Source organism: Triturus cristatus, chromosome 8, assembly GCF_964204655.1.
Source record: "Triturus cristatus chromosome 8, aTriCri1.1, whole genome shotgun sequence".
In the NCBI taxonomy this organism is placed as follows: Eukaryota; Metazoa; Chordata; class Amphibia; order Caudata; family Salamandridae; genus Triturus; species Triturus cristatus.
In genome coordinates this window covers 73,820,776-73,847,908 of record NC_140591.1, presented here as the reverse complement: position 1 = coordinate 73,847,908, position 27,133 = coordinate 73,820,776, and the positions used below count along the sequence as shown (strand labels likewise).

General features: G+C 48.3%; 1 protein-coding gene across 4 annotated transcripts in view; it reads right to left on the bottom strand.

Moving 5' to 3' along the window:
• The window catches only part of POLQ (DNA polymerase theta), a 580,345-nt gene that overhangs the window by 415,237 nt on the left and 137,975 nt on the right, over positions 1-27,133 (bottom strand). For all 4 annotated transcript variants that reach the window (XM_085621032.1, XM_085621029.1, XM_085621031.1 and 1 more), the window contains exons 11-13: positions 10,629-10,771; positions 6,986-7,190; positions 460-602 (exon numbers count right to left, since the gene is read on the bottom strand). In XM_085621032.1, coding sequence (XP_085477158.1) covers positions 460-602; positions 6,986-7,190; positions 10,629-10,771 — 491 coding nt within the window. The remainder of the gene's footprint in view (positions 1-459; positions 603-6,985; positions 7,191-10,628; positions 10,772-27,133) is intronic.

Genomic DNA, 27,133 nt, shown 5'->3' with positions numbered 1-27,133 from the left:
GCGACCTCCACTGGTTCCCCGCCGAAAGAAGAATAACATTCAAACTGCTCACACACACCTACAAAGCCCTCCATAACACTGGACCCTAATACCTCAATGAACAAATCTCCTTCCATACCCCAAGAGAAAAACCCGCTCTGCCGACCTCGCCCTAGCCATGGTCCCCCGCATCCACAGGGCCAGAGCAGTGGCAGATCCTTCTACTAGCTCGCGAACAAGACCTGGAACGATCCCCCCCACCCTCCCATATCCGACAGAGCCTGACACTGCACCAATTCAGAAAAGACCTCAAGACCTGGCTCTTTGAATGATCTACGGAGCTGCTCGCACACCCCCAACCCTACCCCTCCCAGCACCTTGAGACCCTCATGGGTGAGTAGCATGCTCTACAACACCCGATTGAATGATTGAAATGAATTTTCATAAAAACAATAATAAATAGGTATGCAAGGTGTTTACCAGATACAGAATATGAAGATCGTTCTCCAGTACAAAACCCTTCATGGCCCTCTGAAGATCTGCAAATATTCCCAGAGCCTCAGAAGGAGCTAGAGAGGAGGAAAGGGTTGCAGATCCGAGCTGAGTGGGACGGTAGAATTCAACTGTGGATAAAAACAGTGAAGAGGTAAAAGAAAAAAAGAAAATCAATGGATTAACATATGACTGGATTCTAAATCTTCAGTCATTTGACAGTCTTTTAACAAAATAAGACATAAAACAGAAGAGAGGAATAACACTTAGATCACAGGTTCAGTGAAGAATGTATTCCTGGTTTTTGCATTGGCTTACAGGTGAAGAGGAAGTTGTCAAGCGAAGCACGCATCTTGTTCAATTTCTGGAAAGTTGTTGGTCAGGGCTACTATAAAGCGGCAGTTCATAAACAGAAGAGGTGAATGGCATACAGAACACAGCAGGATATCAGTCTTCAAACATCTGAGTCAGAGCCATGTTAGCTGCATTCAATCCTCGATGTCACAAATTGTACAGGCTACTTTGTGGTGAGCTCCGGATAATTTTCACAACTGTCAGGGAGATTGGTCTCATCCGAATATTTAGGTGACAATGGTTCCTGAGATGCTGGCAACAGTCATAGAATAGAATAGAACTTCAACAAAGGGGTTGACCCCTAAGCAACACCACAATGGATGACAGTTTCAGAAAGCAAGTGACCCAGTTTGGATTGTTGTCTGTCCTTGTTAAGTAAGGAAAAGTGGTCTTCGGTCAATCTGAATAAAAAGTTCAAGTTGTCCCTTTTATTTAAATTATAGAGCGCCCTCTCAGAATCGTATAAAGGATTCTAAAGGAACATAGGACTACAAACCGGATTCATGTGGGCATGCAAAAGAACTCTGGACAAAAATAACAGAAGGGGCAGAATGGCTATTTTGGCCATGTTTACAGCAATTGTGGGGTTTGTTAGAAGAGATTCTACAATCAATTGTTCTCTGAGCAGGAATAACTACTATAAGAAAAGCAGCCTTGCATAAATAACCTTTGTCAATGGATCAAAAGGCTTATAGGGTAAAACAGGCAGACCCACACTCGGCACAGTAGCTGAAATAAGAGTACAGTAACTTGTGAAAAAGTCTGTCTTTTTATAGGTACTAATTGTTGGCTACTAAGATTACCCAAATCGACAAGCCCCTTGTCCTGGCCATGCAAACTAAGTTAGCAATATTTCAGCATGTGCCTTAAGAACAGCCCCTAAATATAGAGAACATTAAAATATCCTCTTCTCAAATGAAGATCATGGGCCTTATGGGTCTATGGGTTCAAAGTGACTGCTTAGTTATATTTCAGAAGATGGATGCTCAGTACACACAAAGGCATACATGTAGAGAGTACTCAAACTAAATCCACTCAAAGGAACTTATAATAAGAAGAACCATGGAAAACAATTTGTTTTTCACAGGAGAAATGTATGACATCAACTTACTAAATACAATTTTGATCTTGGCTACTGACTTCCAATCCCCTCCTAATAAATTCCTCATGTGAGGTTTTACCTATGGATTAACTCAAAAAATCACATGCAAGTTTGAGACTCTACATTTCACACAGTGCTCAAACACTACTCATCAACCTTGGTGTCATAACCACTGTGCTTACAAATATTGTCTAAACTATGTCCTCTTGTAAGTTAAATCAAGAACTGTGTTCTCACTGTATGGACAAACCTGTACCATCCTGCCATTTTTCAATTGACTAAACCTCTATATCTGTTTATTTCAAAGTGTCATGATAAGTCATCCCGGAGGAGTCCAGGACGCCGTGGTACCCCTTGCTGCAGTCCAGAGGACCGTGGTTCCAGGCATGTGCCTATCCTGCAACATTTAAGGAAGTTAACAGGGACGGGGTGAAGGGGAACACACCATGACTGGGGCATGCTCAGTGTTTAAATCCCTCCTCCCTTTTCCCTCTCATTGGTGACGGTACGGCAAAGGTGACAGGTAGTATACTCCAGAAAAGTGAAACAGGAGACTGACCCCTGCTTTGTTCTTGTTTCTTTTTTGTGTGGCTTTTCCCTATTTTGGACGACTTGCGTACCTCGTGAGGACGGACGGGTTCCTGAGAGGCAACTCACCTGAAGGGGAGGCTAACTCATCAGGAACTGGGACCCCAGGGACTCTTGCGTTATCCTTTTCCACACAACAGGGACTGACACCTAGAGATATTTGTGTTTTTCTTCCCTTTCCCTTTAGACACAATCAGGGACAGTGACTATCATAGTTACAACTTGCAACAATCAAACTAAGTAGGTATGACAAAGCCTCCCATCTCTAGCCACAGCTTTATGGTGTTTTGTTTCCTAGAACCTGGAAGTCCCTTGCCACCTCTTCCCTAGAGCAGGAACTTACAACAAGTGGCTTGTCCAAACCACGTCCTCTTGTAAGTTATAGAGGACCTTGCCTGGCAGTTCGAGCTGTAAGGTTTCTACTAGGCCAGGGTCAAGACTGATTTGCATTTGGCGGGCTCCAAACTAAGGTGGCAAAGTGGACAAAAGAAGGATGGGTTGGAATGCTACCTTAAGTGACTGCCAATGGTTAGACTTTTTGCAAGCATTCCTCCCATCATCTTTTGCATGTTTGACACAAAATATACCAGCACACAACAAAATTGTAATGGGCCCCTCAAATCTTCTAGTATCGGAAGATCCTAAAAGTGTCAATCACTTCCTTCACAGATCTTTTCAAAGCAACAGTGTGTCATGATGGAATGTTTCTCTCTTCAGAGTACACAAGTTATTTTACAAGTAGCACGTAATAAAGGTTTTAGATAGCACCTAAGATCTTATTGGGACACTTGTGTGTTATAGCTGCTGTGTTACATTAGCTATCTGTGCATACCTTTAATGCATCAAAACTCATTACAACGTATTAACAACTATATAAAGACCTATAACAAGTATAATGTCACGCACTGGACGACATTACCCAGTTTTAATTGTATCTATGTGTGATGGCATGGATAAAATGATATTTGTCACCTGACTTTATCTGTCATTTATGGACACCCATACATAGTTGACTAGTTTCAGCACCTATTACAACAATCCAAGCCAAGTGCATTCATCAGGACTTTAAAGTAATGAGTTATGATTAAAAACGTAAGTTCTCAGGCTAAATTAAAGGATAAGCATAGGCATGTGTCTGTATAGAAAGAGAACCACCATTCATTATTACGAGCAGCTACGACGACTGAAGGAAAGTAACACTTTATTACTTCATATATTATACTTGTTTCTTACATCTGTGTATACATAGTATCTATTATGCTTAATGGATTCCCATGCTTTAAAGCGTTTAAAATTAAAACTCAAAGACTAAAACTATTAACAATTTAAGTATTTGTACTATAACATAGTATTCTGACACACGGTAAACAATGCAAACACAAGGAGATGATGGATGGAGCTCTGACATTTTTCAGACACTTACCCCCAGTCATAGATGTGGGTTGAATCCATCATCGTTCTTAAGCTCACTGCGCCACCCCAGTTCAGACCCAGCTAAGTTGGCAGGGTATGCCCAGACATGGGTCCCTTGCTCACTTTGCCACTGGATTCAAGCTAGCCAGGCTAATGAGGGGTGTTATACCGAAACCGGTCCCAGGATGCTTGATTCCGGTCCAGGGAAGACCTGGCTTGGCAGTTCGGGCTGGACTGTTCCCATGATGTGTTAGTAGAATATCTTGCTCTTCACATACTTGCAGCTAACATCTTCCTTTTGTTGGGGGATTTCAATTTTCATGGAGAGAAAGTAGAGGACCCTGAAGTCATTAAATTACTGGCTTCTCTTAAACTCTTAGATCTTACTCAACGAATAGAGGGTCCTACCCACAATGCTGGGCATCTATTAGATCTACTTTTCTCCAACTCGGATCGGATCCATTGTGACCCTCCCTATCCCCTTCCATGGACCGATCATTATTATATGATTACGGTCCACATAACTTGCCTGGTAGAACTAAGTACAATACAGCCCACTAAACAATCCCCAAGGCTTCGTAGAAGATGGGACAATCTTTCCCCGGCGGCATTTAATGAGACCTTTTCCATATATAAATCAGACAACACTAGAGATATTAGTGAACAATTGGAAATTTTTAATACTGCACTGGAAGGAGCTTTGGACAAAACTGTCCCAAAGAAGTTAGTGAAATCTAGGCCCCAGAGAGATTCTACTCCCTGGTTCTCAGGTACTGTGAAGCTAGAAAGGTCTAGCTGCCGGCACCTGGAAAGGAGATGGCGCTTGGACAAATCAGAGGAAAATAGAACACTATATAAGAGGGCTTTGTCCAAATACCACCTGAACTTAAAGGCTGCCAGACAGCACTATATTATTGATCAAATCGATAATGCGAGCAACTCTCAGAAACCCCTATTTAAGGTTGTACGGGACTTTGTCTCGCCAAAAGCCTGCAGACAGCGGCCCCCAGAAACACAAGAGCTATGTGACTCCCTGGCCTCCTTCTTTCGGGAAAAAATTCTGAACATCTATGCTAATTTCCCCACCACTACTAACTCTCAGATCGCTTCCTTTCAATCGCCCCGGAATCAAAATAACACAAATGCATGTTCCCTCAACTGCTTTTCTTTGGTTACAGTTGAACAGGTGATTAAAGCTCTTTTGAGAGCGAAATCGGGCTCACCATGGGATATCTGTCCTCCCAAAATCATGGCAGATCTGGCCTTAAGCTGTGCCCCCGCTATCCGAGATTTATTTAATAATTCCATCACTTCGGCCACAATTCCGACTGCTTGGAAAGAGGCGGTCGTCTGTCCCATACTGAAGAAATCATCGGCTGACCCCTTGATCTTGGCTAACTATCGCCCCATTTCCCTGCTACCTCTCCTAGGGAAAATCTTGGAAAGTCACATTAACAGCCAACTTAGCCTGTACTTAGAGGAAAACCATCTTTTAGATCCATCTCAGTCCGGTTTTCGTCCCGGATTCAGTACAGAGACGGCTGTGCTGGCCGTTACTGACTCTCTGAGGCTAACTGTTGATAAAGGAGGATCAGTTATTCTGATTCTCCTTGATCTCTCCCCAGCCTTCGATACGATCTCACATTCGAAGCTGTTGGAGAGACTCCAGGATTGTGGCATTAAAGGTCAAGCCTGGAAATGGCTAGAACAGTACCTATTGGGTCGCACGCAAACTGTTATGCTGGGACCGTTTGTTTAAAAAAAAATGCTGCTGGACAGGGGAGTCCCTCAGGGCTCTTGCTTGAGCCCTACTCTCTTCAATTTATATATGGCTCCTCTGGCAAAAGTAGTCGAGCATCTGGGTTTCGAAATTGTGTCATATGCTGATGACACCCAGCTAATGTTCACAATTGGTACGGACCCAGATCTCGACAAATCCCGCTTTGCCGCCGGTATGCTGGCCATCTTTGACTGGATGTCGAGAAACTGCCTCCAGCTTAACCCCGGTAAAACGGAGGTTATGCTTTTAGGTAAAGCGAATAACAGCTGGTCGGATGAATGGTGGCCCAATCAACTTGGTCCCCCCCCCACTCCCCAGAAGTTGGTCAAGACCCTTGGGATCTATTTGGACCAGACCCTATCTATGAAAGATCAGGTAGCGGCAACAACCAGCTCTTGCTATTACGGGCTAAGGTTGCTTAGGAAAATCTTCCCATTTCTCCCTATTTCACAGCGCAGAACCTTAGTCCAGGCAATGGTTATCAGTCGCTTAGATTATGGAAATGCGATGCTGGCTGAAGTGAGCCAAATCCACCTGGCTAAACTTCAGGTTATCCAAAATACGGCAGCACGGCTTGTCTTGAATCGCCCTCCAGGCTCAGCCTCTTCACCTTTGCTGAGAGAACTGCATTGGCTGAATGTTAGAAATCGATCTATCTTTAAGATCTGCAGTCTGACTTACAAGGCTCTAAGGGGAAGTGGGCCTCACTACCTTCGTAAGAAAGTGGTCAAATATTCCTCTCAGAGAAACCTTAGATCCAACTCTCTGGACCTCCTTCAAGTTCCCAGAATCCGCCTCACGCGGACGGGAGGCAGATCCTTCTCATTCTTGGCCCCTAACTATTGGAACAGACTTCCGTTAGCAGTCCGTGATACTCAGTCGCTGACTGCTTTCAGGAAGAAATTAAAAACTTTCCTGTTCTAATCGGTTCCCGGTCATTGTGGTTACTTTTTCTCCCGCATTCTCCCAGTTAAGCGCCTAGATGCCCCAGGGTGAGTTGTGCGCTCTATAAAAAACCCCTACCAATACCAATACCAATACCAATACCATGAGGCACAGGGTCAGACTGATTTGAATATGGCTGGGTCTGAACTGGGGTGGCGAAGTGAACTAAAGAACGAGGATGGATTCAACCCAGATCTGTGACTGGGGATGAGTGTCTGAAAAGGTTCAGCACTCCGTCCATCATCTCCTTGTGTTTACACAGTAAACAATAACTTCTCCACTGCATTATGCCTGGTGCATCATCTAACAATGCTTGTATCACTCATACTCACCTTTTGTTCCATCCTTCTCCTCTTCCAGAATTTGGATGAACTCATTCTTCAGCAGCCATTCCACACAGGCCTCAATGGCACCACCTCTGACAGCGCCCTGGACACTCTCTCCCTGCTGCTCGCGCTCCAGACTGGTAGCCAGAAGCGTGCACGAGGCATACAGCCGCACGTCATCAGGAGTGCTGGCTACGCCACCAACAATGATCTGTCAGAAGCAGAGTCTGTGTCATTTGGAGAAATGAAAGAGGCAAGCAAGACAGCACAAAAGGCCTGAAGATTCTGCCTGAACAGACGTCGTGCTCGTGTAATGTGGGTGTTCTCACCTTGGCAGTATGCCATCTGCGTGTGTCTCTTTAGTGAACGAGAGATAGCACATAAACATTCTATGCTGATATACACATGGTAAGAGGGAAAGTAACTCCAAGCGATATGGGTTCAGCATTTGTCAGCAGTGACAAGGATTGGAGACAGTTGAAAATACAGGGACTTCAGTATCTGGGCTCATTGGATGGCACCAAGGGTCTGATTTAGATCTTGGCGCAATAGCTTCATTAAACAGGACCATGTACAATGAATAGCTCCCTTGACAGAATATTTAATGTATTAAAAGTAGTAGGTTCCCCTTCAACCCAGCAATTCCCTCTGTACATCCCTACTATGACCTTGGTACCTCCCCATCTCCTGAACTCCGACATACCGCACCCTCCTCCCCCGCGACATTTCTGCCCTCCGTCCCCTCACCGTTGCATTCTGCTCTTATGGGAGTTGCCATCTCTACCTCAAATCAGCAGGTTGAGAAGTGCAGTAGCCCAGGAAGCGTTAACAGATGTCAAAAGAGAAAATAATATAAAAATCTCTGAAGTGCAGTGCTATAGTTGCAATGAGCCATTCTGCCTACTTTGATATCGAAGGTGCCACCTGTACAACTGTGATGGGATATTTACATTTTTCCCCCAAAGTAACCTATAGACTGCATAATTCCTTCCCCTCCCACTATTTTCTGCCAATGTTCTCAATCGCGCTCTTTCCCTAGGCAGTGAAAGCGTACTGCCTGCATTCCTGTGGCTGGAGGGTGGGAAGTCAGGCACTGAAGGGAATATGATGGAGACAATGCTTCATTTAAAAATGCCATGTGAAGACTTTGCTTGTAAGGGGCTGCTGATTATTTCTTTCGAAGAACTGTTATTTGGTTGATGGAGTGGGACTACAGGTTCTGTGGTGCAAAGTGAAGCAGTTTCCAGGTTAGCCATGCCCTTTTGTCTGTCCCCGATTAGTGCTTAAGGAAGACTGATGACAATCAAGAGCAGAGAACTCACACAAAGGGTGTGTCTGGAGAACAGCCTGAGAGGGACACTTGAAAAGACCCATCCTAAGCCTATTCTGAAGTTTGGGACAGCGAATCCACCTCGCTGATCTAAAAACTGTGTATAAAAGTGGGATCCAAACCACCCCACTTTGTTTCTATTCAAAGTTCTTCATGACCAAGGAAGGGAGTGCTCCGCACAGTTCTCGAAGGACTGCTGTGTGATCTGAGGGGACATCAACAGAAGTCTGAACTTTCTGCTGGAAGAGCAGAGGGTCTACTTGGAGACAAGATGTTTGACCGCCTACCTGCTGAGAGAGAGAGAGATTGCCGGACCCTGCAGGAGCAGATACCGTCCAGGAGAACACCAGTATGTTCTTAGTCTGTGGTATACTCTGAGAAAGTGCACTGACAGGGCCAAACCAGGAGTGACCTGTGAACCCAGAAGTGACTCATGCTACAGTGGATCTCTATGGCTTCCATCAAGAAAGTTGGGCTACAACTGCCTTGCTGCGCGATTCATGCACCGGCTCGCGTTTGGCTACAACTGCCTTGCTGCGCGATTCATGCACCGGCTCGCGTTTGGCTACAACTGCCTTGCTGCGCGATTCATGCACCGGCTCGTGTTTGGCTACAACTGCCTTGCTGCAGGACTTGTGCACTGGCCCGAGTTGGGCAACAACAGCCATTCTGTGACAACCACACACCAGCTGAGGCACACTTCAACTGCCTTCCTGTGTGCTCGGACTGTGCCGGATCTGAAGCTGGCTGCAACTGTAGAAAACCCTGGAATTGCTCCCCAAGCCCTACCGCGAGGCATCCATCTGTTTCCATGTATGTCAAAGACATGAGTTGTGCACAGCCTCACCTGCAACTGCTGCAGGAACAAAACGCAAGCACTGTCGGCCTCTGACTGCAGTTGTTGCAACGCACTGAAGTGAGGCAAGGAGTTTTCTATGAACTACAACACCACGGCAATAACAAACTGAACTGACTGGGTATTTGAACTTATCAGGAACATAATCTGCACCTGTGTCTAATTCATGCTCCTGTTAAGGTTTACTGGGATATAAGTAACAGAGTCATCTGAGTCAGAAATCACAGAGAGCAGTAGCGGTGTACTGCGCACAGGGCAATCATGATCAAGGAAAATAAGTCTGTCTTCTCAAAATGGATTGTGTAGTGTTTAGTGCTGTATAGTATATATTATTTTTTAAACCCTTTCTTTTTCAAAAAGATAAGTACTGGGGTGAACATTGCGTTTTTTCAGTCATCACTACCTCCCTTAGAATCCTGTGACTCCTTACCTCTGATGCCCTAAGAGTCAACAGCAGATAGGCATGCACATGGCCCAAGTTTCGAAAGCCGCAGTAGGATTGGACCTTGACACCAGTGGCCAACAACCTCAACCCAGTAGCCCATCTGCCCTGTGCTCCCCCGCCAATTGGGGTTCAACAATCCTCATGAGGTTGTATTCGACACTCGTTTGAATGGGAGTTACGTTTGGCTCCTCAAAATACTTTTTGTGGTTCTCCCTGGACCTTTTTTTGCCAGTTAGATCCACAAGAACCGACAAAACCACAACATTCACTGGTTTTGCAAGTTCACCTACAAAGCGAATTTTGGACGTTTCGGTAGCCCAATTTCATTCTACAAGTGAATTAAAAAGGACAGATTTTGCCTCTGTTTAATCACCATGGGCTAATTACTACATGGAGTATTTACACCAAAGTGCGTGAAATCATCTCCAGCAATATGCAATCTTAATGTTAGAGATAGTAAGTAGGCCAGGGGTGGACTGAGGTTGGTTATGTTTGCAGAGAATTAAAGTCTTCCCAGGAGCGTCTGGTGTCGCTTGGCAAAAGGGGGGATAGCTTCTGAACTCTGAAGTACATTATGAGCACGCTTCTTACAGCATACGTGCGTGTGTGTGTGTGTGTGGTTCACTTGGTGACAGCACAAGCTAAACAGGCAGACTGGCAATGGAAAAGAAGAACACAGTTGTAAATGCCCCAGGCTGTGGCGCCATATCTCCTAAATACCAGGCACTCCAATCTGTCAAGGTCCTGTCACTACCAGCAATCACCTCCTTCAGCCCACCTCAATGCTATCACCCTTTCTTCAAGTATAATTGAGTCCACAACCAGAAAGGTACCAAAAGTCTGCTGTCTTAGGACAGGAGTCACCGCTCAGAGTTCCAACATCTCTCTCCTAGCTCCTACATGTCACCAGAGTACGCCTTGGCTGCACATGAATTTGGAGGAAGACGGGGGACTGTACCAACCCCTGGAGACTATGCTGAAGCTTGAGTGCTCATTACTCTCCAATCAAACCCCTTACCTCAAGGATGGCTCGAACCATGCTGCCAGTAACTCCTTCTCCCTCTCTTCTTGCCAGACAGCTGTGGACAGGTTTCAGGGATCCCTGCAACAAGCTTATCCCCTTTGCCCTCTCAGTGTTCTTGCAAACAAGAATACTCTCACCTTAGGAAAAGATGCAGAAGAGCAGGAAAGGACAGTTCATTAGCTTTTGGGCACAGAGGAATAGTAGAATGTACTTGTGTCTGTCATCATCAAAATACAATATTTGTATAACAGATTCACAGACAGTAAAGATAGACAAATGAGAGATCGATATAGATCCAAAAAATACATTTTTCAATGGCAATAGTTAGGTGTTTACATATGCTCCCCAGAGATTATACGACTGTGAATCACAAAAACATGCACCGTTTTTAAATCACGGGCAGTACCGCAAAGTGGGACATGTGGGGAATATGAGGAGGTGTTTGCAGACAAGGCAACACATGCGTTCTATCTTAAACATCATGTGTGAAGGTGACAGTCTTATATGAGACATCTTGTTCTCTTTCTTGCTCTGGGAGAGTCATCATCTTTGTGCTGCGGGTGGGTAATGCGGGTTCAGTCAAGTGGGGAAGAGCTTGTATTATTGCCTCAGTACATTGAAATATATCACTTTCTATATTAGCAGTACAAAAGAGTCATGTCTAAACATAAGAGGTATGAAGAATCCAAACATTTGTAAAACAATTGGCGTGCAGAGAGAAACCACTGTACTGCGTCGGCAGTTTTTGAAAGGTCCATTTATGAAGGTCTGAAGCTGGCAAAGGAAGACGTTATTTACCCTTTGCTACAGTTCTCCAACGTGGATACCTTTCATAGATTAACACACAATCCTCCCTCCTGCCCAATACGAGGTTGGGATTTTTTTTACACTTGCTTCTCTGACAAATGTTGTTTTCAAAGCCAGTGTTTGAGCCACATAATTAGACTGCATATTGTTTATGGGTAAACCACTCATGGGTATACGTGAAGAATACGTTAGTTACATTTGGTAGCAATGTTTCTAGTGGCTACTCTATCTACCTGCAGATTTCGCACCGCTTGAAGTTCAGGTGCCGGACTAGATCAAGAAAAATTGAAATGGGTTTCTCACACTAGCAAGTGGTAGGATGCCTCCACTCTACTCCACTCTGGGGCTTGATGAAAGAGATAGGAATGCAGTGAAAAATTCAACTTGGAATCATAGTAAACATACCACAAGCTCCTAAGAATGTGGAGGTGGGCAGTTGGTCATGAATATACAGGAAAACAAAGTAGCCAGCAATTTATTCTTCTGATGCACACTTCTACCTCACATCTTTAAACAGAAACCAAAGCAAGACACCCACAGAAGGGGTTCTGAAAAGAAGCTCAGTCAAGAGCCATGTCCCAGTGTAGACCACTATCCCTGCAGGCCAAAGATGGAGATCATACAATTGATGAGGAACAAGATTGACCCACACACTTGAAAAACATCTGAATAATGGAAAAGAAACCGCTCTGCCAAAACAGGGTAGGACTGGCATCCCTAAAAACACTTAAAATATAGAAATCGATAATAAGAGCCTGCCACATCATTGTTTTGTTGCAGCATGCCAGGAATTATTGTATTTTTTATACAATGCATGCAAGCAGAGCTTGGGGCAGGTCATCTAACCAACCTCAGAAAAAGGGTATAAAATAAGTACCAGCCAACTAAAACGTCGTCCAACGTCAAAGCGACCTCTGTAGGTAATTTCCAATCACTTTCCAACATGATAAGGAAACTGAAATTCAGAGGAGGAAGCTGGAACGATGCCAACAGTCCAGATCTTATGGGTTGAGCACAAAATGACTAAGTTGGAACACAAACTAAACTGATACTGAAACACAGCCAAAAAACTAAACAACTATATTACAACTGGGCATGGTTCATACACAGAATTAGAACCAAATAGGCCCAGTAAGGTTCATAACAGCAAGGAGAAAATTCAACTGAAAAAACAGAGTCGCCAGTCATCATGTAGGCCAAGACAGCAAACACAAATATACCACAAAATGTAAGGATTACCCTTAATCCCTATTGATGCCCAGAAGCGAGCAACCTACGAACAGCATATCCAGTCTCGAGAGGTGGCTCCCTCCACCCCCCACCCTCCTCGCTCTCCTACTCACAGAGGTAATCCAAAACAACAGAAGCAAAGGAAGCAAAGGCAACTGCTTGTGATCCTTTGCAGTCTGACTAACTGCAACAAGCACAGGAATCATTCGAACGACCACCTTTCAACTTAGAAATGACAAAAGTGTTTAAAACATGAAGCTTTTGCTAAAGTTCTGCCCAAAAGGGGAAAATCGCACAGAGGTCTCAGAACCGAACAGACGCCTCGCACAAATGACTGTTGCCAAACACGATGAGCACACAGGAGAGGGAAAATCCACTGACGTATATAATTTACCTCCTCTGGACGGGGGTACAACACAACGGCTAGATACAGAAAAATAACCTGTTCTTGCTTTCAGATCACAGTCCAGTCAAACATGCCAATAGCATTTTTCAACCAGCCCCCACTAAGTGCTGTCATTCCAATTGGTAAAAGTCCTTTCGGACAAAGCCGGATTCACTCTGTACCAACACTGCACCAGCAATAGACTGAATGCGGCATTAGCATGCATTCGTTCAGCACCCAAGCCGTACCAACGACTTGCTTTTAGGGGGCGCATTGGTGGAATGGTGTTGGATTTAAAGTCCAACACCGTCCTTACTGTTGCGCAGACTGGAGTTGGAATATTAATTAAACTATAAGAAAATCTAGCACCCCCTGAAGCAAGTCGTTACTTGAACGCTGAAAAAATGCGTCCTAAAGATGCATTCGTACAAAAGACGGCGTTCGGAAAGCATGCGTCCTAAACGCCTGCGGAATACAGTCATACATTCCTATCAATTACCCAGACACAGGGACCAAGGGCTATGCCAGCTTGCACAATCTGCACACAATTGCTTGTGTTGATACTACGCCTATCAGTGGAACTATGACCTGAAACATGGAACACCAATGTGTTCCATCAGTTTGTAACACCAAAGAATCAACTAAACCGAAGGACAAGAGCCTGTGCGGAGAACTATTTGAGGCATTCCCTATAAGAAAAAACTCAATTTCAAAGCAGCAACTCATGGCTATAGAGCTGACAAACTGAGTTACTGGCAGACAGACAAAAAAATGCTGATCGGCAAACTGGTTACCGAAAACAAGGACAATACCCAATGTATGAAAAAATAGGCACATAGGAACACAATGCCAGAGAAAGGAACTCCCTTCTCACCAGGATTATCCCCGGTATTAAAATGGTCTGACAGGGGAAGCCAGGAGGAAGAAGAAAAAAAAAAAGAGCTGTTTTTTGCCTCAGTGCTCCTCAAGGCGGTGCATATACAGATCGTAATCAGGTCAGGGTGCTGGCAATACCGTTAGGGGTGCAGCCTCGTAAAACTTCGGAACCTCGATTGCAACAGAGATATATAGGCGTGTCCAATCTCCAAGCTCGACCATGCGCATTACTTCGTACTATGTCATCTAAGCAGGACTACGAAGGGCCAAGGAAGAGTCTTTAGTACTGCCCATCAAACTCAGAGTTAAAACAGGACCAAAAAAAGTTGTGTGGTATTCCCAAATCCACCCCAAACTACTTCTGTGCCACGTCCCAAAGAGGGTGTGAATACCGCACCATCAGGCAAGTGGCATTGCATGGATTAAGAACCAAAAGCCCGAATGAGAACTTCCTCCCCACCGTCTTGATCCAACTGTAAACTGGAAAGTATTGCTAAACCCTTGCACTAATTCCTGCAGAAACAGGAGCCCGCACGCTCAAGGCCCTCATACGATGGAGGAGAGGACAGTAATTTTGGGTCACCTGGAGCCGAGCAATGATGACAAGTTGCTTGAGACTGAACAGCCTGTGCAGAAGCTGGCGTAACTAAGGCAGACATATTAGAATCTATCAATGCTTCATTAAAAGGCAGCTGAGGCTTTAATGTGGAGGAGCCAGGCTAAAACATATCTTTAAACAGGTTTACCTTAATCTCCACGAATGGTAAAGGCAATTCTAGGACTCTTCTACTTTGGCTAGGACTACCTCAAAAGAATGGAACTCCTCCCAGGAGACCACCAATAGACAACCAGTGACAATCACAGAAGGAGCATAGACCCAAAAAGCGGTCCAAATAAAGAGTGAAATACTCCTCACTACTGATCTTCTTGACATGAAAACTCTGTACTGAACTTGGGTTTGGTCAACAAGATGTCCAAAATCGACATTCCCTGTGTGATCTCTATGTCAAAGAACGTCCCAGAATAATTTTGAAAAGGGATCCCATCCAATAGCATTTATGCTGTTGGTATCGGTACCAATACTGAAACAAACCGCAAGATCTTTGGTGGCGTAATAGAGGCTGCTAAGATCTGTTCAGCGTTATAAGTATCAGGAGGGTTGACGATGGTTGGAGGCATCAGTGAGGGTATGATTGAAGGTCCCATGAGTGCATTTGGGACAAAAGACTCATCGTAGTGAGTCGGAGGTGGAAACATAGTCGACAAAGCCAGAGTGAAAGACACCACGTGTGAAGTCAAGGGCAGGGGCAGGAAAAGCCAGGAGCAATGCCAGAATTGCAGTATGCAGAGAAGGAATGGTGCTGAGCACAGGCATTAGGCTCATATCCACCAAAGCAGGACATGGTTCCAAGGATGACATGAAAGTCGGATTCATAAAACAGGCTGGCAGACAGCAAGATTTGGCCCTGAAATGGGAGCAAAGGCAAGAGGAAGAAGAGCCCTTTGTTCATTATGTCTTGCCAGAAGACTGCATGGGGAGTGAAGCCGCCCCCTATATTTGCGACTCATCATAACCAGCACAATTATTTTGAAGGTTATGAATTTGATGTAGAAATCTTTGGTGGAGAAGTGTTATATTATAAATCTAGAGATTTGTTATTTCAGTATGATATAATTTACTTATGTGTGATGGTAGTGCTCCTGCTTTGGGATTGGTTATAGATTCACAGGCTTCAATTATCTCCGGTCATCAGGCTGGACATCCTCTTCAGTGAATTCTTCCTGCAGATTCTTTTCCCCCCAGGTGCCAGACAGGATCCGGAAAAGTTGAAATAGCTCTCCCACACCAGCATGTTGTGTCAAAGCTCCAACTCTACTTCGGCACCTCCTCGATGTTACGTCACAGAGCTCTATATGATGTCATCCCAGATATCTAATGTCAGTTCCTTTTTTTCTGTACTCTTTGATGCAGATCCAGTGTGGCTCTGTTAAAATTTGTTCCAAAACTATTGTTTTGCAGTGATTTTCTTCCATATCCTGATGTTGCTATGAGCAGATCTCATTTCTGGGATCGATATATAGGTTTACAAAAAGGCACATGAACCCTTTTTAGGGAAAAGATAACAAGCTCCTGATCTCTGGAAATTTCCCTCTCGAATGGTTGTAACATCCAGATTACAACACTAGATAGTGGAATAGCCACGTCTTCTGAGCAGATCTGTCCAGAAACGTCCACAAACGCAAACCAGAACTAATCACATCATCTGTACTAAGGAAGAGTGATTATGCATCCACATTCAGATCCCATGGTCCCTGCTAACTACTGAGTACCAAGTGCAATACGAAATACAAGTTGGAAAGAAACTATTGGAAAATCACCCACCTACTTTACAAGCCTTTTTCCAAAGTTACCAACTTGTCACACCCCAGCGCTCCAGCACAGACCACAAAATGATCATTCTGAAAGAGCTCTGAATGTAGATTTGGTGGCAGATGCTAAAAGTAGCAGAAGCCAGACTGTGAATCAATCTCCTTCAGGATTTTCAAATCATCAGCAACTTCATTAGTTTTAAACATAACGTAAAACAATTCTTCCTAAAACGACAAGCATGCACAACACATTGAATTCAGTATCTTGTTCTCCGAATCCCGCTCTACTTCCCTTCAACCTGCTTTTCATGTACAATGCTGCATTTCATTTCCCTTTTTCACCTATCCACACCTCGGCATTGTCTTAAGTCCTTTATTTTGGATTCTATTCTGAACCTCTTGTTGTCAATTTTATTTGATTATCTCTATGCTCGTTTACTCTATGCTTGCTGTCATTAGTGTCAATTTTACTATGTGTGACAGTTTATTGTATACCGCACCTAGAAGCTAGACATGGCATGTGTTTGTGCATTGCAATTAGTAAACAATTGAATACCATACCATTCAAAAAGAGAGCTACCAGAAATCGACCAAACTTGAATAAACAATTGGAAATCAACAGAGAAATAAGACTATCTGATAAAAGTTTTCAGTGAACATAATTAGTTTAAAATATCGGATTGAACTTTCTAAATTTTACTGACTAAAATCACAACATTATCTGGAGCAAAACAGTCTGGGAGCTCTGCAAATATTTGTTTAAAAAGCTTCTGGGAATTTTGTAGAACTTTAAAGGCAGTTTTTAATAGGTAACAAACAAGCTTTCTCCATAACGTCAGGGATCTAGAACAACATCTCTGTAAACATTAGGACCGCTCCAACCCTCCTTCAATTCCTCTTCATGGAGCACAACATCTTGTGACGCGTTACAAGGTCCCTACACAATGAGATTAGCACCTTATCTCTCCTCCATGGAGGTAACTACCTCCCTGTGTTTGGCCCTGGACAGTGCTCTGCTGCACTTTGCGCTAAATCATCTCCACGCATACATACCAGAATTAATCTTTGGATCAAGGTAATGATTTGCTACCTGCAAGAATCTTCACTTCACTGGACAGCCTGTCTTCATGGAGTTTACATAGTCTGAATGAGGCAGAGACTGTTATAATTAACTCAGTAAAAAAAAAAAATGTCATAATTAGATGATTCAGTCAACTAAAGTCCACTGCTTTGAAACAGGTTTTTCTTTCAATTTTAGATATCCTGAAAGGGGAAGCTATTAATAAAAGGACTTTTCTGTTGCTTCGGAAGTAAATGAAATTCAGACCTAGCAAGAAATCAGAAAAGATTTAACTTGGAACAAAGCTGGAAACTCGATGCTTAAATCCTCTTGCAATGCCATTATAAAAGGTAAAACTATGTGGAAGTCTCCGCACTAATGTGGCATAACCTGAGGTTTTAAGTTCGAACTATAACATTAAGACAGAAAAGCTAGATAGCCTTCAAAGTGAATCTAATAAAGACTGCAGCTCAATGTCTCTTCTTGTTGAAGTAAAGGTAGTTTTCCAAGTCTCGTATCACAGGAACACAAGAGCTTCCTGCAATATCATCAACAAGGCACTACGATAGAGTGAAGCATAGATGTTCATATGCATTAAAATGTTGAACGATATTGTATTGCCTACTTTGTAAATGATTTATGGTTAACATATGGTATATTCAAATTCAAAATAAGCTTTATTCGATTCAGAAAGTAAATCATAAAAGCACAATTTTATCAAATAGGTTATCAAAAATCCAATCACATCGGAATTACATGATTAAGAAGAATATAAAATCATCGATTAAAAACCAGGTTCATATCCGGAATTATATATCTTGACTTAATACATGTTAGAAAAACGTTACAATCAAGCTCTTACATCTTTCATAATGTCAGAGTTATGGCAGTAAGAAACAGGAGTTATATATCCAAACCATTATTCGATATCTAACAAATATCATAAAAAATACAAAAAGGACAAAAAATGCCCACATTCAATTCAATGCATTTACAGATTAAAACATTTTCATTAAATACATTCAGCCCTTTTTAATCCAACCTACTCTCTAGTGTTTCTTAGTCTAAAAGCGACCCTTTAAAAAATGTATTATGCATACAAGGGTCAGTGGGTTCTCAGCCCTTTGTAGATATAATAAGGCAACCTTGGCTTGTCTGAACTTGCCGTTTTTTAATATTCTTACTAGGAAGCGACGCCTAGGATAAGAATAAAAAGGGCATAATAAAACAAAATGTAGGGTATCATGCGGAGATTTATTATCGCAGCCGCAGGTACCCTTCTGCTCAACTGTAGCGGTAAAACCAGAAGGGTCCGCCAATGAATGATGTATAAAGTTGAGCCTAAAATGAGTAAATAAGAACCTATCTTGAGCATTATGCATAAGAGTAAGGTATGGTTCCATGCCATCTACTGTCTTTACCATGCTATAAGCGCAAACTGTGGGCTTTCTGCCTTCAATGTAGGCTCTACGCTCAACAGCCTTTGCCAGGAGCAAACACTTGATTCTATTCTTGTCTTGGGAAATAATTGTGGTGGGGTTGGTGAAGAGATCCATGCATCCTATTCCCTCCAGGGTGGATTTTACATATTTGAACCACGGGATACACATCCCCTTATCCCTGCCTATACAATCTCTGATAATTTGCATGCTTAGGTCTGCATCAGTGTTGGTCCAGATCCTAAGCCAAGCCATAATAGGTCTGGCCTTGATCAGGTCCTCGATGTATGGCCTCCCTAGTTCGGCATGAATAATGTGGGCTGGAGAACTTTGAGGGGTTTTGAGTATCTTTCTCAAGAATTTATTTTCCTCAGTCTGTATTTGCCGAATCCCGGCAAAGCCCCAAACTTCTGCTCCATACATTACTTTAGAGCAGCAAATGGAGCCTGTTGGAAGGCGGACCTCTGGGGAGTCGGCGGGACCACCCAGTGGGCCTCCTTACTGCAAGGAAGTAGCCGAGCGCCGCTGAGAAGCCTCCTAGGAGAGGTCCTTCCCCTATGATCGTACTAGCCCCGTAACACCACCACATAGGACTTGACACTGGTATCAGTTCTCATATATTTTTATCGGTAATTATCGTAGGCTTCTTTGGCAATATGTACAGGTGGATCGAGTGATCCGAAAAGAGTCTCAATGTCTTTGGGGGGAAGGGGTAGCGGGACAGTCTCAGTACCAGCCTGGTACGGGGGTACCCTGCGCCCAGGTATTAAGCCTCAAGCTGGGAAGGACTCCGGGAGTCGGAGCGTCGGGTGCCGGACACAAGGGCGGCTCGAAGAGGTCGAGCCGCGACAGAGTCAGCAGGGCTCGGGGGGTCAGTTCAGCTAGCTCGAGCCGCGACAAAGTCAGCAGGGCTCCGATGGTAGTTCCGCTAGGTCGAGCCGCGACGAGGTCAGCAGGGCTCCGATGGTAGTTCAGCGAGGTTGGGCCGCGACGGCGTCAGCAGGGCCCCGAGGTTTCCGTGAGGATCTTATTCTCAGCAAGGTGGAGCCGTGACGCAGTCAGCAGGGCTCGAGGTACAGTTCCAGGCAAGAGTCTTTTCTCCGTAGGGTCAGCCGCGATCCGATCAGCAGGGCTCTCGACTCCAGGATACAACTACTGTCCTGGTGCGGGTTCGCCCCAGATATAGGTCTGGAGCCCTTTGATGTCCGGACCCTTGCGTCCGGGGGGTGGAGAGGCCGGGCTGGGAGAGGTCAGACACCCAGCGGGAGAGGCGCCAGTGCCCAGGGAGGCCGGAGAGCGATCGCACCCAGGCGTTGGGGGACTGTTGGGGGTCCCATCGAAACTCCCCTCCTCCGGGATCGGGGGGTTGGCCACATGGTGCCCCCTGGCCGGATCTTGGTGCCTCGTTGTCGGGGTTTCGCTGGGGCCGCGGCCGGGGGGAGCCGGGTCACGTTGGCTGGTGCAGGTAGATGTGTACAATCCAGGGGGGACCCCGAAGGGTGAAGAGGTCCCCGGTCGGCCTGAAAAGGGTGCCAGGACCACGCCACGAGGCCGGGTCCAACAGGTATCCCACCCAGCCAAAGGCAGGGAGAGTCACCCATCTCCTTGGGGGTTCTCCTCGCCAAGGCGGAAGAAACGGGACAGGCCGTCGGCATTGGCGTGGTCGTTGCCGGGCGGGTGTTCCACTGTGAAGTCCATCCCTTGCAGAGAGATGGACCATCGCAACAAATTCGGGTTCTCTCCTCTCATTTGCATTAACCACCGCAAGGGCCGGTGGTCGGTTTGGACCCGGAAGTGGGTGCCGAAAAGGTAGGGCCGGAGCTTTTTGAGGGCCCATACCACGGCGAAGGCCTCTCGCTCGATGGTGCTCCACCTCTGCTCTCGGGGCAGCAGTCGCCGGCTGATGAAGGCCACTGGTCTGTAAAGGCCTTCCGAATTTACTTGGGACAGGACCGCCCCAACTCCGTACTCCGAGGCATCGGTCTGTACTATGAATTCCTTGCTGTAGTCCGGGGCTTGCAGCACAGGAGCGGTACAAATTGCTGTCTTGAGAGTCTCGAAGGCCGCCTGGCAGCGGGGCGTCCAGTTAACCTTTTTGGGTGGCTTCTTGGACGTAAGCTCCGTGAGGGGTCCCACAATGCTCCCATAGTTTTGGATGAACCGCCGGTAATAGCCTGTGAGGCCCAGGAAGGCCCGGACAGCGGTTTGGGTGGCTGGGGGCTCCCAGGCCTTGATGGCGTCCACTTTTGGCTGGAGGGGAGCCACCTGGCCGCTCCCCACTTGATGACCCAGATAGGTCACGGATCCCTGGCCTATCTGGCATTTGCTGGCCTTTATCGGGAGTCCGGCCCTCTGGAGGGCGGCCAGAACCTCCCCGAGGTGCCCCAGGTGCTCGGCCCAGTGGCTGCTGAACACGGCAATATCGTCCAGGTAGGCGGCGCTGAACGCTTCCAGCCCGGCCAGGACCTTGTTCACTAGTCTTTGGAAGGTCGCTGGGGCATTCTTCATGCCGAAGGGCATCACCCGAAAGTGGTAGTGCCCATCGGGAGTGGAGAAGGCGGATCGCTCACGGGCGCCGGGGGTGAGCCTGATCTGCCAGTATCCGGCAGTGAGGTCGAAGGTGCTTAGGTAGCGGGCGGCTCCTAGGCGGTCTATTAGTTCGTCTGCCCGAGGAATGGGATGGGCATCGGTCTTGGTGACTGCGTTCAACCCTCGGTAGTCCACGCAAAATCTGAGTTCAGGGGTGGTGCCTGGGGCGGCGGCCTTCGGCACCAGGACCACTGGGCTGGCCCAGGGACTGTCGGAAGGTTCGATGACCCCGAGGGCTAGCATCTTGGCGACCTCGGCTTGGATGCAGGCACGCACTCGGTCGGGCACCCTGTAGGCTCGGTGTCGCACGGGGGGGCTGTCCCTGGTGTCGACGTCGTGGACGCACCAGGGAGTGACCCCAGGAGTGAGGGAGAAGAGGGCAGCGAAGGGTTGCAGCAGCTGTTGACAGTCGTGGTGCTGTTCCGAGGTCAGGGTGGTGGAGAGTTTGATGCCCTCTATGGAGCCGTCTTGGTCGGAGGTCCTCAGGAGGTCGGGTAGGGGCTCGGAGTCGCCTTCGCCCCCATCGTCGGTAGCTAGCAGCAGGCTTAGTTCCGTTCGGGCAAAGTGGGGTTTGAGCCGGTTTGCGTGTAGAACCCGGAGGGGGTTCCTGGGGGACTCCAGGTCGACTAGGTAGGTGACGGGGCTCTTCTTCTCCACCACCTTGAAGGGCCCGGTCCATTTGTCCTGGAGGGCACAGGGGTCCACGGGCGACATGACCCAGACTTGCTGGCCTGGCTCGAACTCAATGGAGGAGGCGTTCTGGTCATACCAGCGTTTCATGTCCTCTTGGCTGGCCTCGAGGTTGGCCTCGGCCAGTGCCCGGAACCTCCGGGTTTGGTTCCGCAGGGTCAGGAGATACCGGTAGACATCGGGAGGGGCATTTCGGATGTTCGTCTCCCAGCCTTCCTTGACCAGGCTGAGGGGACCTCGGACAGGGTGTCCGTACAAGAGTTCGAAGGGGCTGAACCCCAGAAACTTCTGCGGGACCTCCCGATAGGCAAATAGGAGGCAGGGCAGCAGGACGTCCCATTTCCGCCTCAGGGGCTCTTCCAGGCCCTTGATCATCCCTTTCAGGGGTCTGTTAAAACGTTCGACTAGTCCGTTCCCCTGGGGGTGGTACGGGGTGATGAACTTATAGGTGACCCCGCATTGTTGCCATAGGGACCCCATGTATTTTGATATAAAGTTTGTTCCTCGGTCGCTCACCACCTCCCGGGGGAACCCCACTCTCGAGAAGATTCCCATCAAGGCCCGGCCCACCACGGGGGCTGTCACAGTTCGGAGAGGGATGGCCTCAGGGTATCGGGTGGCGTGGTCAACGAGAACTAGGATGAAGCGGTGACCCAGGGTGGTTCGGGGGTCCAGGGGCCCCACTATGTCGATCCCTACTCGCTCGAACGGGGTGTTGACTGCCGGGAAGGGCTGGAGAGGGGCTTTGACCCGTCCCCCAGTCTTCCCGCTGGCTTGGCAGGTCTGGCAGGTCCGGCAGTGATTGTCCACGTCCCTACGCATTCGGGGCCAGTAGAAGTGGGTCACCAGGCGGCTGTATGTCTTGTCTTGCCCCCGGTGCCCGGCAAGGGGCACATCATGTGCCAGATTGAGGAGGAAACCTCGGAATCGGAGGGGGACCACCAGCACTCGACCGGCCCCTAGTTCTGCGATCTTCTGCTCGCTGTAGAGCAGGTCATTGTCCCAATAGACCCAGTGAGTTCCCGTTGGGTCACCGGCGGCCGGGGCGGCCGCCTGCTGTCGGGTCCCCTCGAGGGAGGGGCAGGTTTTCTGTTCTTGCTGGAACTGTTCCCTTGTGGGGCCCCCGTCGTGGCGCCATTGTGCAAGTTCAGGGAGCTCGCCGAGGGAGGCGATCTCATTTTGGGGAAGTTCGGACGGCCCGGCATCCGCGTCGGGTTCCTCCTCAACAGAGTGAGGTGGTGGTTCGGGCCCCTCGGGCTCGTCGGGTGCCGCCGCCACGGTTGGTCGGTGGGCCTGAGAGGTCATGGACCGGGTGGTGGCGCAGGCCCATTCGGGCAGTCCTAGCATCCCTAGATGCTCCCGGCGCTCAACCTTGGCCCAGGGGGAACTTTCCAGGTTGTTCCGCAGGAGGCAGTCCACCGGGGCGTCGTCGCGGACGGTCACTTTCAGCAGGCCTGACACTCCTCCCCATTCGAATGGAATCCGGGCCATCCGGCACATGCTCTCGGTGTTGTCGGCCGTCCGGATGGGGCACAGTACATGAGGCAGGATCTGTTCGGGGGTCACCAGGTGGCAGCGGACAGCGGTCACGCTGGCTCCAGTGTTACGGAGGGCTTCGGCCCGGCGTCCGTTAATGGTGACCCACTGCTGGTATTTCTGGGTGTTGCTCGGGATGGAGGTTTGGGGCACCATTTCTCGGCTGCCCAGGCATACGAGGGACATGGCGGCCGGCTCCCACTCGGTGGACCCGGCGTCGGTGTTCTCTTCCTCCTCCTCCCCTTCCCCCAGGGCTGCGGCCGCCAGCTGTCGGGGCGGGGGCCCGGTGGTCCCGCTTCGTCGGTTCATGGGGCAGGTGGGGTCACTGGCATAGTGCCCTGGTTGTTGGCAGCTGTAGCAGGTTACCGTTGGCCGAGGTCCTGGTCGGGCTGGGGCTTGCCCCCTTCGTGCTAGGGTCGGGGACGTGCGGTTCGAGGGCGGACCCCGAGGAGGACTCCGGGGCGGCCCTGCTGTAAAGTCTCGGTTCCGGTATGACCCTCCTCCTCCGCCGCGCTGGCGGGGGGGGTCCTGTGGCGTTCCGCTGAAACTCCCCCATCGAGTTCCGGGGGACCCGGGTGTTCACCCACCGATCTGCCTCGGCGGCGAGCTTCCGCGGCTCGGTCAGTTTGCTGTCGAGGAGGTGCTGTCGCAGCTCGACGAAACAGTTGTTGGAGAGATGCTCCCAGACAATGAGGTCGAACAGCTGCTCGTAGGAGGCGACTTTGCTGCCCTTGATCCACCCTTCCAGGGCTCTGCTAAAAAAGTCGACGTACTCCACCCAAGTGGTACCGGGGAGTTTCTTGCAGTCTCGGAAGCACTGGCGGTACATTTATGCGGTGAGGCCATAGCGGGTGAGCAGGGCCTCCTTCATGTGATCGTACGAGGTCATCACGTCGTCCGGGAGCTGTAGCAGGGTGTCTCAACCCTCGCTGAGGAATCGTCCCCATAGGCCGGCACCCCAATCCTTCCGGGGTACCCGATGGGAGGTCATGGCCACTTCGTAGGCTTTGAACCATTGTTGGATGTCGTCGTTCTTGTAGTATTCTTTGACGACATCCTTGGGGATATGTACCTTCGCCTCTGTCGGCGGAGGAGTGTCCTTGTTTCCGGGGGTGCCGGTCTCCCCCTTTTTGGACTTAAGTTCAAGCTCCTTGAGGCTCCGCTCGTGCTCGAGGGTTAGCCTTTTCTCCTCCAGTTCTCTGTGCCGTTTTTTTTCCTCAATCTCTTCTTGCAACCGTAGTTGCTCTAGGGCCAACTTCTTTTCCGCCAGCAGGAGTTCTCCGTCCAGCCAGAGTCGTGCGAGTTCTAACTCATGGGTCCGGACCCTCTCCCGCTCCCGTATCTCTTCTGGGGATAGGCCGGCTTCAATGCTGTTTCTTCCCCCATTAGCCGGGGCCGTGGTTGGCTGTATGGCTACGTTTAGTTCTGACATTCCTTCGCTTTGGGGCGATGCTACTTCGGACTCTACCCAGGCTCTTAGGGCTTTCTGCATGTCCTCTTTTGAGCCTAATCCGGTGGTCGAAATGCCTTTGTCTTTACAGAACTGTTTGAGTTCTTTGTGGGTGTATTCCTCCAACCGTTCTTGTTGGAACCCCACGGTCGTGGTGGTCTCCTGGCTGCTCATGGTTATTCTGCGTCTGGTTAGGTAGCGGGTGAGTTACTTGCTGTACGATTCGCGTCCGGCTCGGATCCCGTCGCTGGCCACCAAATGTTGGAAGGCGGACCTCTGGGGAGTCGGCGGGACCACCCAGTGGGCCTCCTTACTGCAAGGAAGTAGCCGAGCGCCGCTGAGAAGCCTCCTAGGAGAGGTCCTTCCCCTATGATCGTACTAGCCCCGTAACACCACCACACAGGACTTGACACTGGTATCAGTTCTCATATATTTTTATCGGTAATTATCGTAGGCTTCTTTGGCAATATGTACAGGTGGATCGAGTGATCCGAAAAGAGTCTCAATGTCTTTGGGGGGAAGGGGTAGCGGGACAGTCTCAGTACCAGCCTGGTATGGGGGTACCTTGCGCCCAGGTATTAAGCCTCAAGCTGGGAAGGACTCCGGGAGTCGGAGCCTCGGGTGCCGGACACAAGGGCGGCTCGAAGAGGTCGAGCCGCGACAGAGTCAGCAGGGCTCGGGGGGGTCAGTTCAGCTAGCTCGAGCCGCGACGAAGTCAGCAGGGCTCCGACGGTAGTTCCGCTAGGTCGAGCCGCGACGAGGTCAGCAGGGCTCCGATGGTAGTTCAGCGAGGTTGGGCCGCGACGGCGTCAGCAGGGCCCCGAGGTTTCCGTGAGGATCTTATTCTCAGGAAGGTGGAGCCACGACGCAGTCAGCAGGGCTCGAGGTACAGTTCCAGGCAAGAGTCTTTTCTCCGTAGGGTCAGCCGCGATCTGATCAGCAGGGCTCTCGACTCCAGGATACAACTACTGTCCTGGTGCGGGTTCGCCCCAGATATAGGTCTGGAGCCCTTTGATGTCCGGACCCTTGCGTCCGGGGGATGGAGAGGCCGGGCTGGGAGAGGCCAGACACCCAGCGGGAGAGGCGCCAGTGCCCAGGGAGGCCGGAGAGCGATCGCACCCAGGCGTTGGGGGACGGTTGGGGGTCCCATCGAAACTCCCCTCCTCCGGGATCGGCGGGATGGCCACATGGTGCCCCCTGGCCGGATCTTGGTGCCTCGATGTCGGGGTTTCGCTGGGGCCGCGGCCGGGGGGAGCCGGGTCATGTTGGCTGGTGCGGGTAGATGTGTACAATCCAGGGGGGACCCCGAAGGGTGAAGAGGTCCCCGGTCGGCCTGAAAAAGGGGCCAGGACCACGCCACGAGGCCGGGTCCAACAGAGCCATACAGGTGCATGACCTGTTCTGGTGACCACCAACCCAGCCTACGTCCGTAATTCATTATAGCCCCAGATTACGAGACCAATTTTGTGCTCCGTTCTTCAATTAAAGGTTTAAAATTTAAATGCCCATCAAATAAAAGACCTAAATAAGAGAAGGTTTTCACTTGTTCTAATGTATGTGCGCCTATTCTATAAGAATTTTTTTTTACAAGGTTTAGTTCCTGTTAGCAAAACATAAGATTTGGATAAATTGGCTGACAGGTCTAGTGTGTCCATAAAATCAACAAAACCGTCTATTAGACACCGCAGGCCTTTCGTTGTTCGTGCTAATAGGACCGCGTCATCGGCGTATAACAACACCGGGATAGAGCGGGGGCCCACCTTTGGAGTATCTACGTTCAGCTTGCATAATGCCTGTTCCAATTCATTTATATACAGAGAGAACAGGAACGGAGCCAATATACAGCCCTGTCGCACTCCACTGGTGCAACAAAAAGGTGCGGTAGTATCACCAGCCAGGTTAAAACGTACTTTGGCGGAGGTATTCCAATGGAGTGCTCTCAAGATGTTTACTAGGTCTGGATCTACCCCATATCTAATCATAAGGCCCCATAATTTCTCTCTGTTCACGCGATCAAATGCGGCAGACGGATCCATAAACCCCAAATATACTGCTTGGTCGCTTGCT